The 10,439-nt window shown below is 48.0% G+C and overlaps 1 protein-coding gene across 1 annotated transcript in view; it reads left to right on the top strand.

Annotated features, from left to right (window-relative positions):
- The first annotated feature begins 5,152 nt into the window (after window positions 1–5,152).
- grapa (GRB2 related adaptor protein a) overlaps window positions 5,153–10,439 on the top strand; it is a 23,142-nt gene continuing 17,855 nt past the window's right edge. The window contains exon 1 of the mRNA XM_056408064.1: window positions 5,153–5,557. Within this exon, the coding sequence (XP_056264039.1) occupies window positions 5,480–5,557 (78 nt within the window). The 5' untranslated portion in view covers window positions 5,153–5,479. The remainder of the gene's footprint in view (window positions 5,558–10,439) is intronic.

The following is a 10,439-nucleotide window of genomic DNA, read 5'->3' as shown; positions in this document are numbered from 1 at the left end:
TGTATTGTTATGCACCTTTCACCTCGTCATACTCCTTTGTATGTGATAAGCACTTCTTCAAATAAAGGATTCCCATTCTAATTTTAGAATTGCAAATGTCAACCCTGGTTTTTTTTTAAAGCACACGGGACTTAAAGGCTTTAAAAAAGGTCCCTGAACTGAACTCTCAAGTAAATCAGGTTCCTCCCGGGGACACCACTGCAGTTCACTTGTGGATTAAATCAGCAACATGGGAGTTCATATAGGTGCACAAGCAAGTGCATGTCTGGCAGCCATATAGCGTGTGTGTGTGTGTGTGCGTGCGTGTGTGTGTGTGCGTGTGTGTGTGCGTGTATTACAGGTGTGTCCGCAGGACAACATTCCTTCACTTGTTCCACTGAGTCTACGCAACCGTCTCCACCATTCAATTAAAGGCTCATTAAAATGCGGTTCTTTCCCCGGTACGTGTTCAGTGAGCTATGAATAGACGTCCGGTGATGGGGAGGGCTGTGCATAGGTTATAAAGTTCCCAACACCTGAACTGCAGTGTGTGTGTGTGTGTGGGGGGGGGGGGTATATAGAGTTGATGCCTGTAAAACTTTATTTTGGCTCACTATTAATATGCTGTGTACATCCATATTTTATTTGGGTATTTCTCCTATATACACACTGTCTCAGCTTCTCTCTCTCTCGGCTTTGTTCAGGGCCCACATGATGAGCCGCAGAAAGCCATTTAAGCCAATCGTGTCCCGAGAAAGAGAAATAAAGAGTCGCTCTGACGTCACGGTGAGAAGAGGCTGTTCAAACCATCGGCCACACTTCCGTTGTGTGCGCATGCTTGAAATAGATGAGAGGTGACGTCACCATGCAACCAGGACACCGATTACTTTATTTACCAACTCAATATATCCTTTACCTGGAAAATACATCAGAGTGAATTCAGTTGACTGTATATTTCTAGGAATCACAGACTTAAAAGCATTCAAGTTTAAAGTCAATATTTCAGGAGGGCATTAAAAAAGAACAATGTGGGGTTTTTTCTGCAGCTGAAAAAGAAAAAAATTACATAAATGTGGGTCAGACCTTTTATTTGAGTAAACACTTCAAATCACCAGTCCAAAAAGAGTCTCCAAGTTGCCAGTGAGTGCAGGAGCAGGTCTTCACAGTGTTCTGGTGCCTCCTGCAGACCGGCTAGCATATACAGCTCTCCTCTGCAGTATCAGTGTCGGCCGCTAGAGGGCAGCAGAGCTCTACTCTTCATTATGAGCGTGAAGGTCCTTACAGCTTCACCTCTGCAGTACCAGTGTCGGCCGCTAGAGGGCAGCAGAGCTCTACTCTTCATTATGAGCGTGAAGGTCCTTACAGCTTCACCTCTGCAGTACCAATGTCGGCCGCTAGAGGGCAGCAGAGCTCTACTCTTCATTATGAGCGTGAAGGTCCTTACAGCTTCACCTCTGCAGTACCAGTGTCGGCCGCTAGAGGGCAGCAGAGCTCTACTCTTCATTATGCGCGTGAAGGTCCTTACAGCTTCACCTCTGCAGTACCAGTGTCAGCCGCTAGAGGGTAGCAGAGCTCTACTCTTCATTCTGAGCGTGAAGGTCCTTACAGCTTCTCCCCTGCAGCTCCACTGTACACGTCCTTTAATGTGTGATGAGAGCCTTTCATTTGAAAATTAATGAAAGTTAATTAACATTAAACACGGCGGCCTGCCCGCTCTCATATAATTACCCCCATTCACAACTCTCACGCCCTATTATTAGAGGCTCGTTGGGCCTCCTCGGGTCTAATGGCCTGGCTGTTCTATTCCTAGTCGTGTGCAAGTAGTCACAGAACTACTTCAGCAGCAGGAAGCGTATGAGGTTAATCTGATAAGTCGCTCCGCAATATCCTCACCATTGTTGTATATATCTTTATTATTACATTACATTATTATTGTTATTCGCCGATATAAAACTTCATCTGGAGATTCACCACTTTTGCACCGGCCCGTTATGAAATCAAACATCGTTTTGCAACACGTCAGCAACTTCGGCGACCACGTGTGAGTCATGCATATTACACGTATTATGTGAACATCAGAGGAAAACCAAAACCGGCCCTTAAGAGACCAGCAGGATCCAGTCGGTGTGGTGGTGGGCGGGGGGGGGGGGGTCCCACACACAGAACAATGGAGGTGCCATCTGGAGCCGGAAATGATCTTCAGAGTAATGACTGGAATAACCATGTATGGTTCCACAGAGAACCTTTCAAACCAGGGTTCTTTAAAGAAACATTTCCTTAAATAGTTCTTCATGGAACCTATAAAGGTTCCTCAAAGAACCTTCAATAAATGGTTTATTTAAGGCACCATTTATGGTTCCTCAAAGAACCTTTTAAACAAGGGATCTTTAAAGAACCTATAAAGGTGCCTCAAATGAAATGTGAGCTTCCACAACGACGGCCTTCATATCACCTGGTTGATCTCACCTGGTTGATCTCACCTGGTTGATCTCACCTGGTTGATCTCACCTTGTTGATCTCACCTGGTTGATCTCACCTGGTTGATCTCACCTTGTTGATCTCACCTGGTTGATCTCACCTTCTTGATCTCACCTGGTTGATCTCACCTGGTTGATCTCACCTGGTTGATCTCACCTGGTTGATCTCACCTTGTTGATCTCACCTGGTTGATCTCACCTTGTTGATCTCACCTGGTTGATCTCACCTTGTTGATCTCACCTGGTTGATCTCACCTGGTTGATCTCACCTTCTTGATCTCACCTGGTTGATCTCACCTGGTTGATCTCACCTTGTTGATCTCACCTGGTTGATCTCACCTTGTTGATCTCACCTGGTTGATCTCACCTTGTTGATCTCACCTTGTTGATCTCACCTGGTTGATCTCACCTTGTTGATCTCACCTGGTTGATCTCACCTTGTTGATCTCACCTGGTTGATCTCACCTGGTTGATCTCACCTTGTTGATCTCACCTGGTTGATCTCACCTTGTTGATCTCACCTTGTTGATCTCACCTGGTTGATCTCACCTTGTTGATCTCACCTGGTTGATCTCACCTTGTTGATCTCACCTGGTTGATCTCACCTGGTTGATCTCACCTTGTTGATCTCACCTGGTTGATCTCACCTGGTTGATCTCACCTGGTTGATCTCACCTTGTTGATCTCACCTGGTTGATCTCACCTGGTTGATCTCACCGGGTTGATCTCACCTGGTTGATCTCACCTTGTTGATCTCACCTGGTTGATCTCACCTGGTTGATCTCACCTGGTTGATCTCACCGGGTTGATCTCACCGGGTTGATCTCACCTGGCGCTGAACAGACTCATCAAAACGCTGACGGAGACTTTCTTTGTTCCCGTGAGACTCGAGTCGACTGGAAGCCGCCGGCGTGACGGAGAGAAGTCACAACAACATGTCAGAGACGTGTGAGGGATTAAAGTTACACCACAGGAGAGACGGAGGAGGAGGAGGAGGAGGAGGAGGAGGAGGAGAAGGAGGAGGAGAAGAAGAAGAAGGAGGAAGAGGAGGAGAAAGAGGAGAAGAAGAAGAAGGAAGAGAAGAAGAAGGAGGAGAAGGAGAAGAAGAAGAACACACACACAGAGACACACATGCACACACATACTCACACACACACAGAGACACACACGCACACACACACAGAGACACACACGCACACACACACAGAGACACACACGCACACACACACACACAGAGACACACACACACACACACACACACACACAGAGACACACACACACACACACACACAGAGACACACACACACACACACACACACACACACACACACACACACAGAGACACACACACACACAGAGACACACACACACACACACACAGAGACACACACACACACACAGACACACACAGAGACACACACACACACACACACAGAGACACACACACACACACACACACACACACACACACACACACACACACACAGAGACACACGCACACACACACACACAGAGACACACACACACACACAGGCTGGTTTCACACAGCGGTGCGGTGTCGGTTCAGCAGCTCATTGGTCCGTGTGCATATTATGGGATGCAATAACTCTTCAGTATCACCAGAGGAGCAAAGCCTCTCCAACAACAACAACAACAACAACAACACACACACAACATCCGGGCGCTGGAAACAGACACAGGAAGTGATGCAAGAGCTCCGGCTGAGCGAGGAGGGGGCCAGAAACCAACAGCAGGTGTGTGTGTGACTGTGTGTGTGTGTGTGTGTGTGTGTGTGTGGGGTTGTGCTTTGGCCCTCTAGCTGAAAGGCAGTTTCACTTCCTCTTCCCCTCTTCCTCTTCTATTCTTCCACCGGCTCTCTTTCCTCCTGCGCTCCGTCTCCTCGAGGCCGAGTCCAGCTGACGGGGACTTCCTGCCGGGTCACGCCATCAGACCGCGGCCCGGCCGCCACTTCCTGCCGCGCTGCAGCTTCACGACATGTTGGCTTTAAAATAAATTAAATAAATAAAAAGTTACCTCGAGAGTCAAGAATGTTCAAATATATAAATATTAAGTTTAAAAATGTGTGTGTGAGTCTGTGTGTTTGAGGGTGTGTTTGAGTGTGTGTGTGTGTGTTTGTGTGTGTCTGTGTGTGTGTGTGTGTGTGTGTGTGAGTGTGTGCGTGTGTCAGTAAAAAGAAGACTGGAGACGTTCAATGTCCTTGGGACCGGTGGGTCATCCCAGCTTCAGGTGGTCTTTATTCTTCCATGACACTTGGAGAGGACGGAGACACGTTGACACTGAATCATGTCGAACGCCGATGAATAATGAAAATATTCTAGGTTTATATATATATACATATATATATATATGTATATATATATAAATATATATATATATATAAACATATATATATTTTACATTATTTGGACGACATTTTACTATTCTTCTCAGCCTTAATGTTTCAGTCCTTAAACATGAGGTGACTTTTTACCTCGAAGGTGTGAAACTCACACACACACACACACACGCACAGACACACACACACAGACACACACATAGACACACACACACACACGCACAGACACACACACACAAGCACACACAGACACAGACAAGCGTGTGAAACAAATATATACACAGGAAGTGCCTCCCACTCCCTCGCCCCTCTCTCTCTCTCTGAGCGTTACTCACCGTGGTGCATTGCTGAGCAGCCAGTCGTGTTTTTCCCCCCTCTCTCTCTCTCTCTCTCTCTCTCTCTCATCCTCTGACTCGCTCTCTGGCTGAGCGGACGGACTAGACCTCTCTCCTCTCTCCTCTCTCCTCTCTCCTCTCTCGCTCCTCTTCAACTCTCTCTCTCTCTATATTTCATTGCTTCCTTTCTCCCGTGATATTATTATATTTTAAACATTCCCCCCCTCCCCCTCTGACCCCTCTGACCCCTACCCCCCCCCCCCCCCGGTGCCAGGAGCGTCGGTGGGGGTCCCCGTGTGCATGTGTGTGTGAGTGTGTGTGGAGGTTTGGGCATGGAGGCTGTGGCTCTGTATACGTTTCGTGCCACGGAGGCTGATGAGCTCAGCTTCACCAAGGGAGACCTGCTGAAGGTAAGACGTTGTTGTTGTTGTTGTTGTTTACATCTATTATCTATGTGTCTGTTTACTATCTATACAACTATTATGTATCCACCTATCTACCTTTACATCTATAAATACACACACAAACACACACACACAAACACACACACACAAACACACAAACACAGGGCACATGCCTCACACACGGTCTCCCTCTCTCTCTCTCTGTCTCTCTCTCTCTGTCTCTGTCTCTCTCTCTCTCTGTCTCTGTCTCTCTCTCTCTCTCTGTCTCTGTCTCTCTCTCTCTCTCTCTCTCAGCCTCCACTGTGATAATTACCACTGTGATGAGTTTAGCGTCTCTGAGCTGAACGTTACAGACTAAAAGCTCCTGGACAGGAAAATGTACTTTTGAAACTTTCACGCTGGAGGAATCGTTTGTTTCTTTTCTTGGAGGGCGAGAGCACTCATCCTCTCTCTCTCTCTCGATGTTTAATACGTAGCCTGATGTCTTAGCTTAGCATAAAGAACCCGGTGATGCTCGTCCACACTCATGTTCATGTATGTTCGTGACACTGACGGTGAAAGCTGTGTTTCTGCATCGTGTCGTCTCCATCGTAACGGCCCGAGAAGAGCGCGATGATGTCACGATGAAGTCGGCCATTTTGGATATAAAATGCCATCGCTTCATCCTGTTCATTTTTGGAGAAATGTTTTCCCGATGGAGGACAAAATCACGTTTTTGCGAGGTCGCGGTGACCTTTGACCCCCAGATTCTAATCAATGCGTCCGCGGACCGACGGCTGTTAGCGTAGCGTAGCTTAGCATAACGGCTGTAAACGGCCGTTATGCTAAGCTACGCTAATAGCCGCCGGCGCTGGTCTCACGGCGCTCCTAAAACTCAATCAGCGTTCTTTCTAAACGACAACGCGTCCCTTAAACTAGTTTCCTCTTTGCTTCTCGAGCTCCAGCTGCTGCGTCTCGCTCACAGAGAACAAACACACACACACACACACACGCACGCACACACACACACACACACACTCACACACACACACACACACACACACACACACACACACACACACGCACGCACACACACACACACACACACGCACACATGTTGTAGTTCCTGCTCACAGCTGGAAACTACTGTAGGAGAAAATCATCCCTCCGAGACAAACCGTCAGTGAACCTCAAGAATAAAGGAGAGAGAGAGAGAGAGTGAGAGAGAGAGCAAGAGAGAGAGAGAATGACAGAGGATACAGAGAGAGAACGACAGAGAAAGAGAGAGCGAGAGAGAGAGAGAATGACAGAGAGAGAGGAGAGAGAGAGAATGACAGAGAGAGAGAGAGCGAGAGAGAGAGAGAATGACAGAGAGAGAGAGAGAGAGAGAGAATGACAGAGTGAGAGAGAGAGAATGACAGAGAGAGAGAGAGAGAGAGAGAGAGAGAGAGAGAATGACAGAGAGAGAATGACAGAGAGAGAGAGAGAGAGAGAGAGAATGACAGAGAGAGAGAGAGAGAATGACAGAGAGAGAGAGAGAGAGAGGAGAGAGAGAATGACAGAGAGAGAGAGAGAGAGAATGACAGAGAGAGAGAGAGAGAATGACAGAGAGAGGAGAGAGAGAGAATGACAGAGAGAGAGGGAGAGAGAGAGAGAGAGAGACAGAGACAGAGAGAGAGGAGAGAGAGAATGACAGAGAGAGAGGGAGAGAGAGAGAGAGAGAATGACAGAGAGAGAGGAGAGAGAGAGAATGACAGAGAGAGAGGAGAGAGAGAGAGGAGAGAGAGCTTCTCTGCCGACGACATGGACTTCTCACCATCTTTCTTTGGCCACTCGCTCATATATACGACTAGTTGGTGAAAAGCATGCTGGGAAAAAAGTTGGGAAATGTATTTGAGGTAGAAATAGTTGAGCCAGGTGGAGGGAAAGAACCCGTGACGTGTATTTGAATATGTCCAACGAGTCCATAATGCCCGAGGGTCATTGAACGCAGCAGACGGGGACATATTATTCGCCACGTGAATAAAGACGCGTCTCCTTCGCTTCCTTCGGCTCCTTTCACGTGATTCCTTCCTTCCTCCGTAGCATTCATGTGCAGATATCTGTCGGGTGTCCCCATGAATCACGATGTGCTCGTTGTCAGTGAGCGGTGACGCAACGCGCGACACGTCGATGACATCGTGCTTCAGGGCCACGGCGACACGGCGACACTCCGACTCGTGTGCAGCTCGTGTTTTTATTCAGACGCTCTCCTGGTCTCTACCTACTGTGGGGTTTCTTCTTCTTCTTCTTCTTCTTCTTCTTCTTCTTCTTCTTCTTCATGTGCTGTTGTGCGCTGGCCATCTGGAAACAGATCTAGAGTGTAGACTTCTAATGAAATACTAAAAATAGCTTCATAGTAAAATTGAAAAACACTTTGGAGTTTAAAGCCTCCGTCGTTGGCAGCGACTGGAATCAGAGGGGAAGTGCTACTAGCGTTCACTTCCCGGTGTGACACGAGGCCTATCGGATGAAGGCTGGGATAAAGACTCGTACTGCACGGTGTGTGAGGGCCCCGGGGTCTTGAGGGGGGTCACACGGTGATTTGTCAATTGCAATTGCCACTTAAAAATGTATTTTCAAAGCGTACCAACGTCCTGTTGAGCTGCGATGTTGGAGGGTAACAGCAGGGGGCGCTAGGAATAAAAGGGACGGGGTCAGGACAGGACATTCAGGGTGGAGGAAGTTTATTAAAGATTTCATGAAATGATTTCATAATTCGACTCCTCTGGTTGTATAGAAGTCTATGCTTCATGTGTTAAAGCTGCATTCTCTCTCCTGACCACCAGGGGGCGGCTCCTCTGGTTGTATAGAAGTCTATGCTTCATGTGTTGAAGCTGCATTCTCTCTCCTGACCACCAGGGGGCGACTCCTCTGGTTGTATAGAAGTCGATGCTTCATGTGTTGAAGCTGCATTCTCTCTCCTGACCACCAGGGGGCGGCTCCTCTGGTTGTATAGAAGTCTATGCTTCATGTGTTGAAGCTGCATTCTCTCTCCTGACCACCAGGGGGCGACTCCTCTGGTTGTATAGAAGTCGATGCTTCATGTGTTGAAGCTGCATTCTCTCTCCTGACCACCAGGGGGCGGCTCCTCTGGTTGTATAGAAGTCTATGCTTCATGTGTTGAAGCTGCATTCTCTCTCCTGACCACCAGGGGGCGACTCCTCTGGTTGTATAGAAGTCGATGCTTCATGTGTTGAAGCTGCATTCTCTCCTGACCACCAGGGGGCGACTCCTCTGGTTGTATAGAAGTCGATGCTTCATGTGTTGAAGCTGCATTCTCTCTACTGACCACCAGGGGGCGACTCCTCTGGTTGTATAGAAGTCGATGCTTCATGTGTTGAAGCTGCATTCTCTCTCCTGACCACCAGGGGGCGACTCCTCTGGTTGTATAGAAGTCGATGATTCATGTGTTGAAGCTGCATTCTCTCTCCTGACCACCAGGGGGCGGCTCCTCTGGTTGTATAGAAGTCTATGCTTCATGTGTTGAAGCTGCATTCTCTCTCCTGACCACCAGGGGGCGACTCCTCTGGTTGTATAGAAGTCGATGCTTCATGTGTTGAAGCTGCATTCTCTCTCCTGACCACCAGGGGGCGACTCCTCTGGTTGTATAGAAGTCAATGCTTCATGTGTTGAAGCTGCATTCTCTCTACTGACCACCAGGGGGCGACTCCTCTGGTTGTATAGAAGTCGATGCTTCATGTGTTAAAGCTGCATTCTCTCTCCTGACCACCAGGGGGCGACTCCTCTGGTTGTATAGAAGTCTATGCTTCATGTGTTGAAGCTGCATTCTCTCTCCTGACCACCAGGGGGCGACTCCTCTGGTTGTATAGAAGTCGATGCTTCATGTGTTGAAGCTGCATTCTCTCTACTGACCACCAGGGGGCGACTCCTCTGGTCGTCACCTGACCTGTTTTTTTCTGGTACAAATGTTCTCGTCGGCAAATGTGTGTTTTTCAATGATGCCTTCAGGGCTTAAAGCAGTGTAGTTATTCTAAGTGTTCATCATGTAATTGTTAAATCAATTAGTGTGGGGCGCTCAGTCGGTCGTGGATGAGCGTCCTAAAACACACGCAGACATGAATAATGGATTCAAACTGAGCCCGAGAAGAATAAATAAACATGAACAAAAAGGATCTTAAATAGTTTAATAAACACCGGGAGGCGCTTTCAGATCCCTTCCTCCTGTCCGGAGGCCGTGAGGCCGGCGCCGAGCGGCCCGCGGTCGAACGATGACGGCGTTAATCGCTCCTTCCTCCGCCGCCACCCGTTGGACAATGTGTGCACGCCACTAAAGGAGGCGGAGCATGAAATTACGGGGTCCTTGAAGGCAGCACGACAGTCGTCTGACGCGTGTCTCGCGCTCCGCCGGCCGTCGGGTTTAAACGTCCACGCTTTAGTTTATTAGACTGATAAAAACACGGCGGCGCCGTGAGTGATGAAGCTCACAGCTCTGTAGGGGGATATAGATAAATATATAAATAAATATATAAATAAATATATAAATAAGGGTTCATATAAACCTCTGCACACGGAGCCGAGCAAACAACAGCTTAACGGAAATAATCCAAATGACAAGGAATGTCAGCGCTGGATTACAAAATACTGAATACACACGAAATGACAACAGAGCAGTCACACTGGGGCACATCAGGTGTGACTCCCAAAGAAAGGCCGACCTCCGCTGACCTCCGTTGACCTCACCTGACCACCGTTGATCCCCCCGCCCCACACACACACACACACACACACACACAAAGTCTTTGTTTGACTGTAAAAATGAAGCTTGTGCATCATTAGCATGCAGAAGAAGAGCTTCATGGCATTTTGAACTTGCCAATAAGGACTTTGAGTGAGTGGACGGGTGAAA

This window comes from Pseudoliparis swirei, chromosome 23, assembly GCF_029220125.1.
Source record: "Pseudoliparis swirei isolate HS2019 ecotype Mariana Trench chromosome 23, NWPU_hadal_v1, whole genome shotgun sequence".
NCBI classification, from domain to species: domain Eukaryota; kingdom Metazoa; phylum Chordata; class Actinopteri; order Perciformes; family Liparidae; genus Pseudoliparis; species Pseudoliparis swirei.
This window is presented reverse-complemented; position numbering and strand designations above follow the sequence as displayed.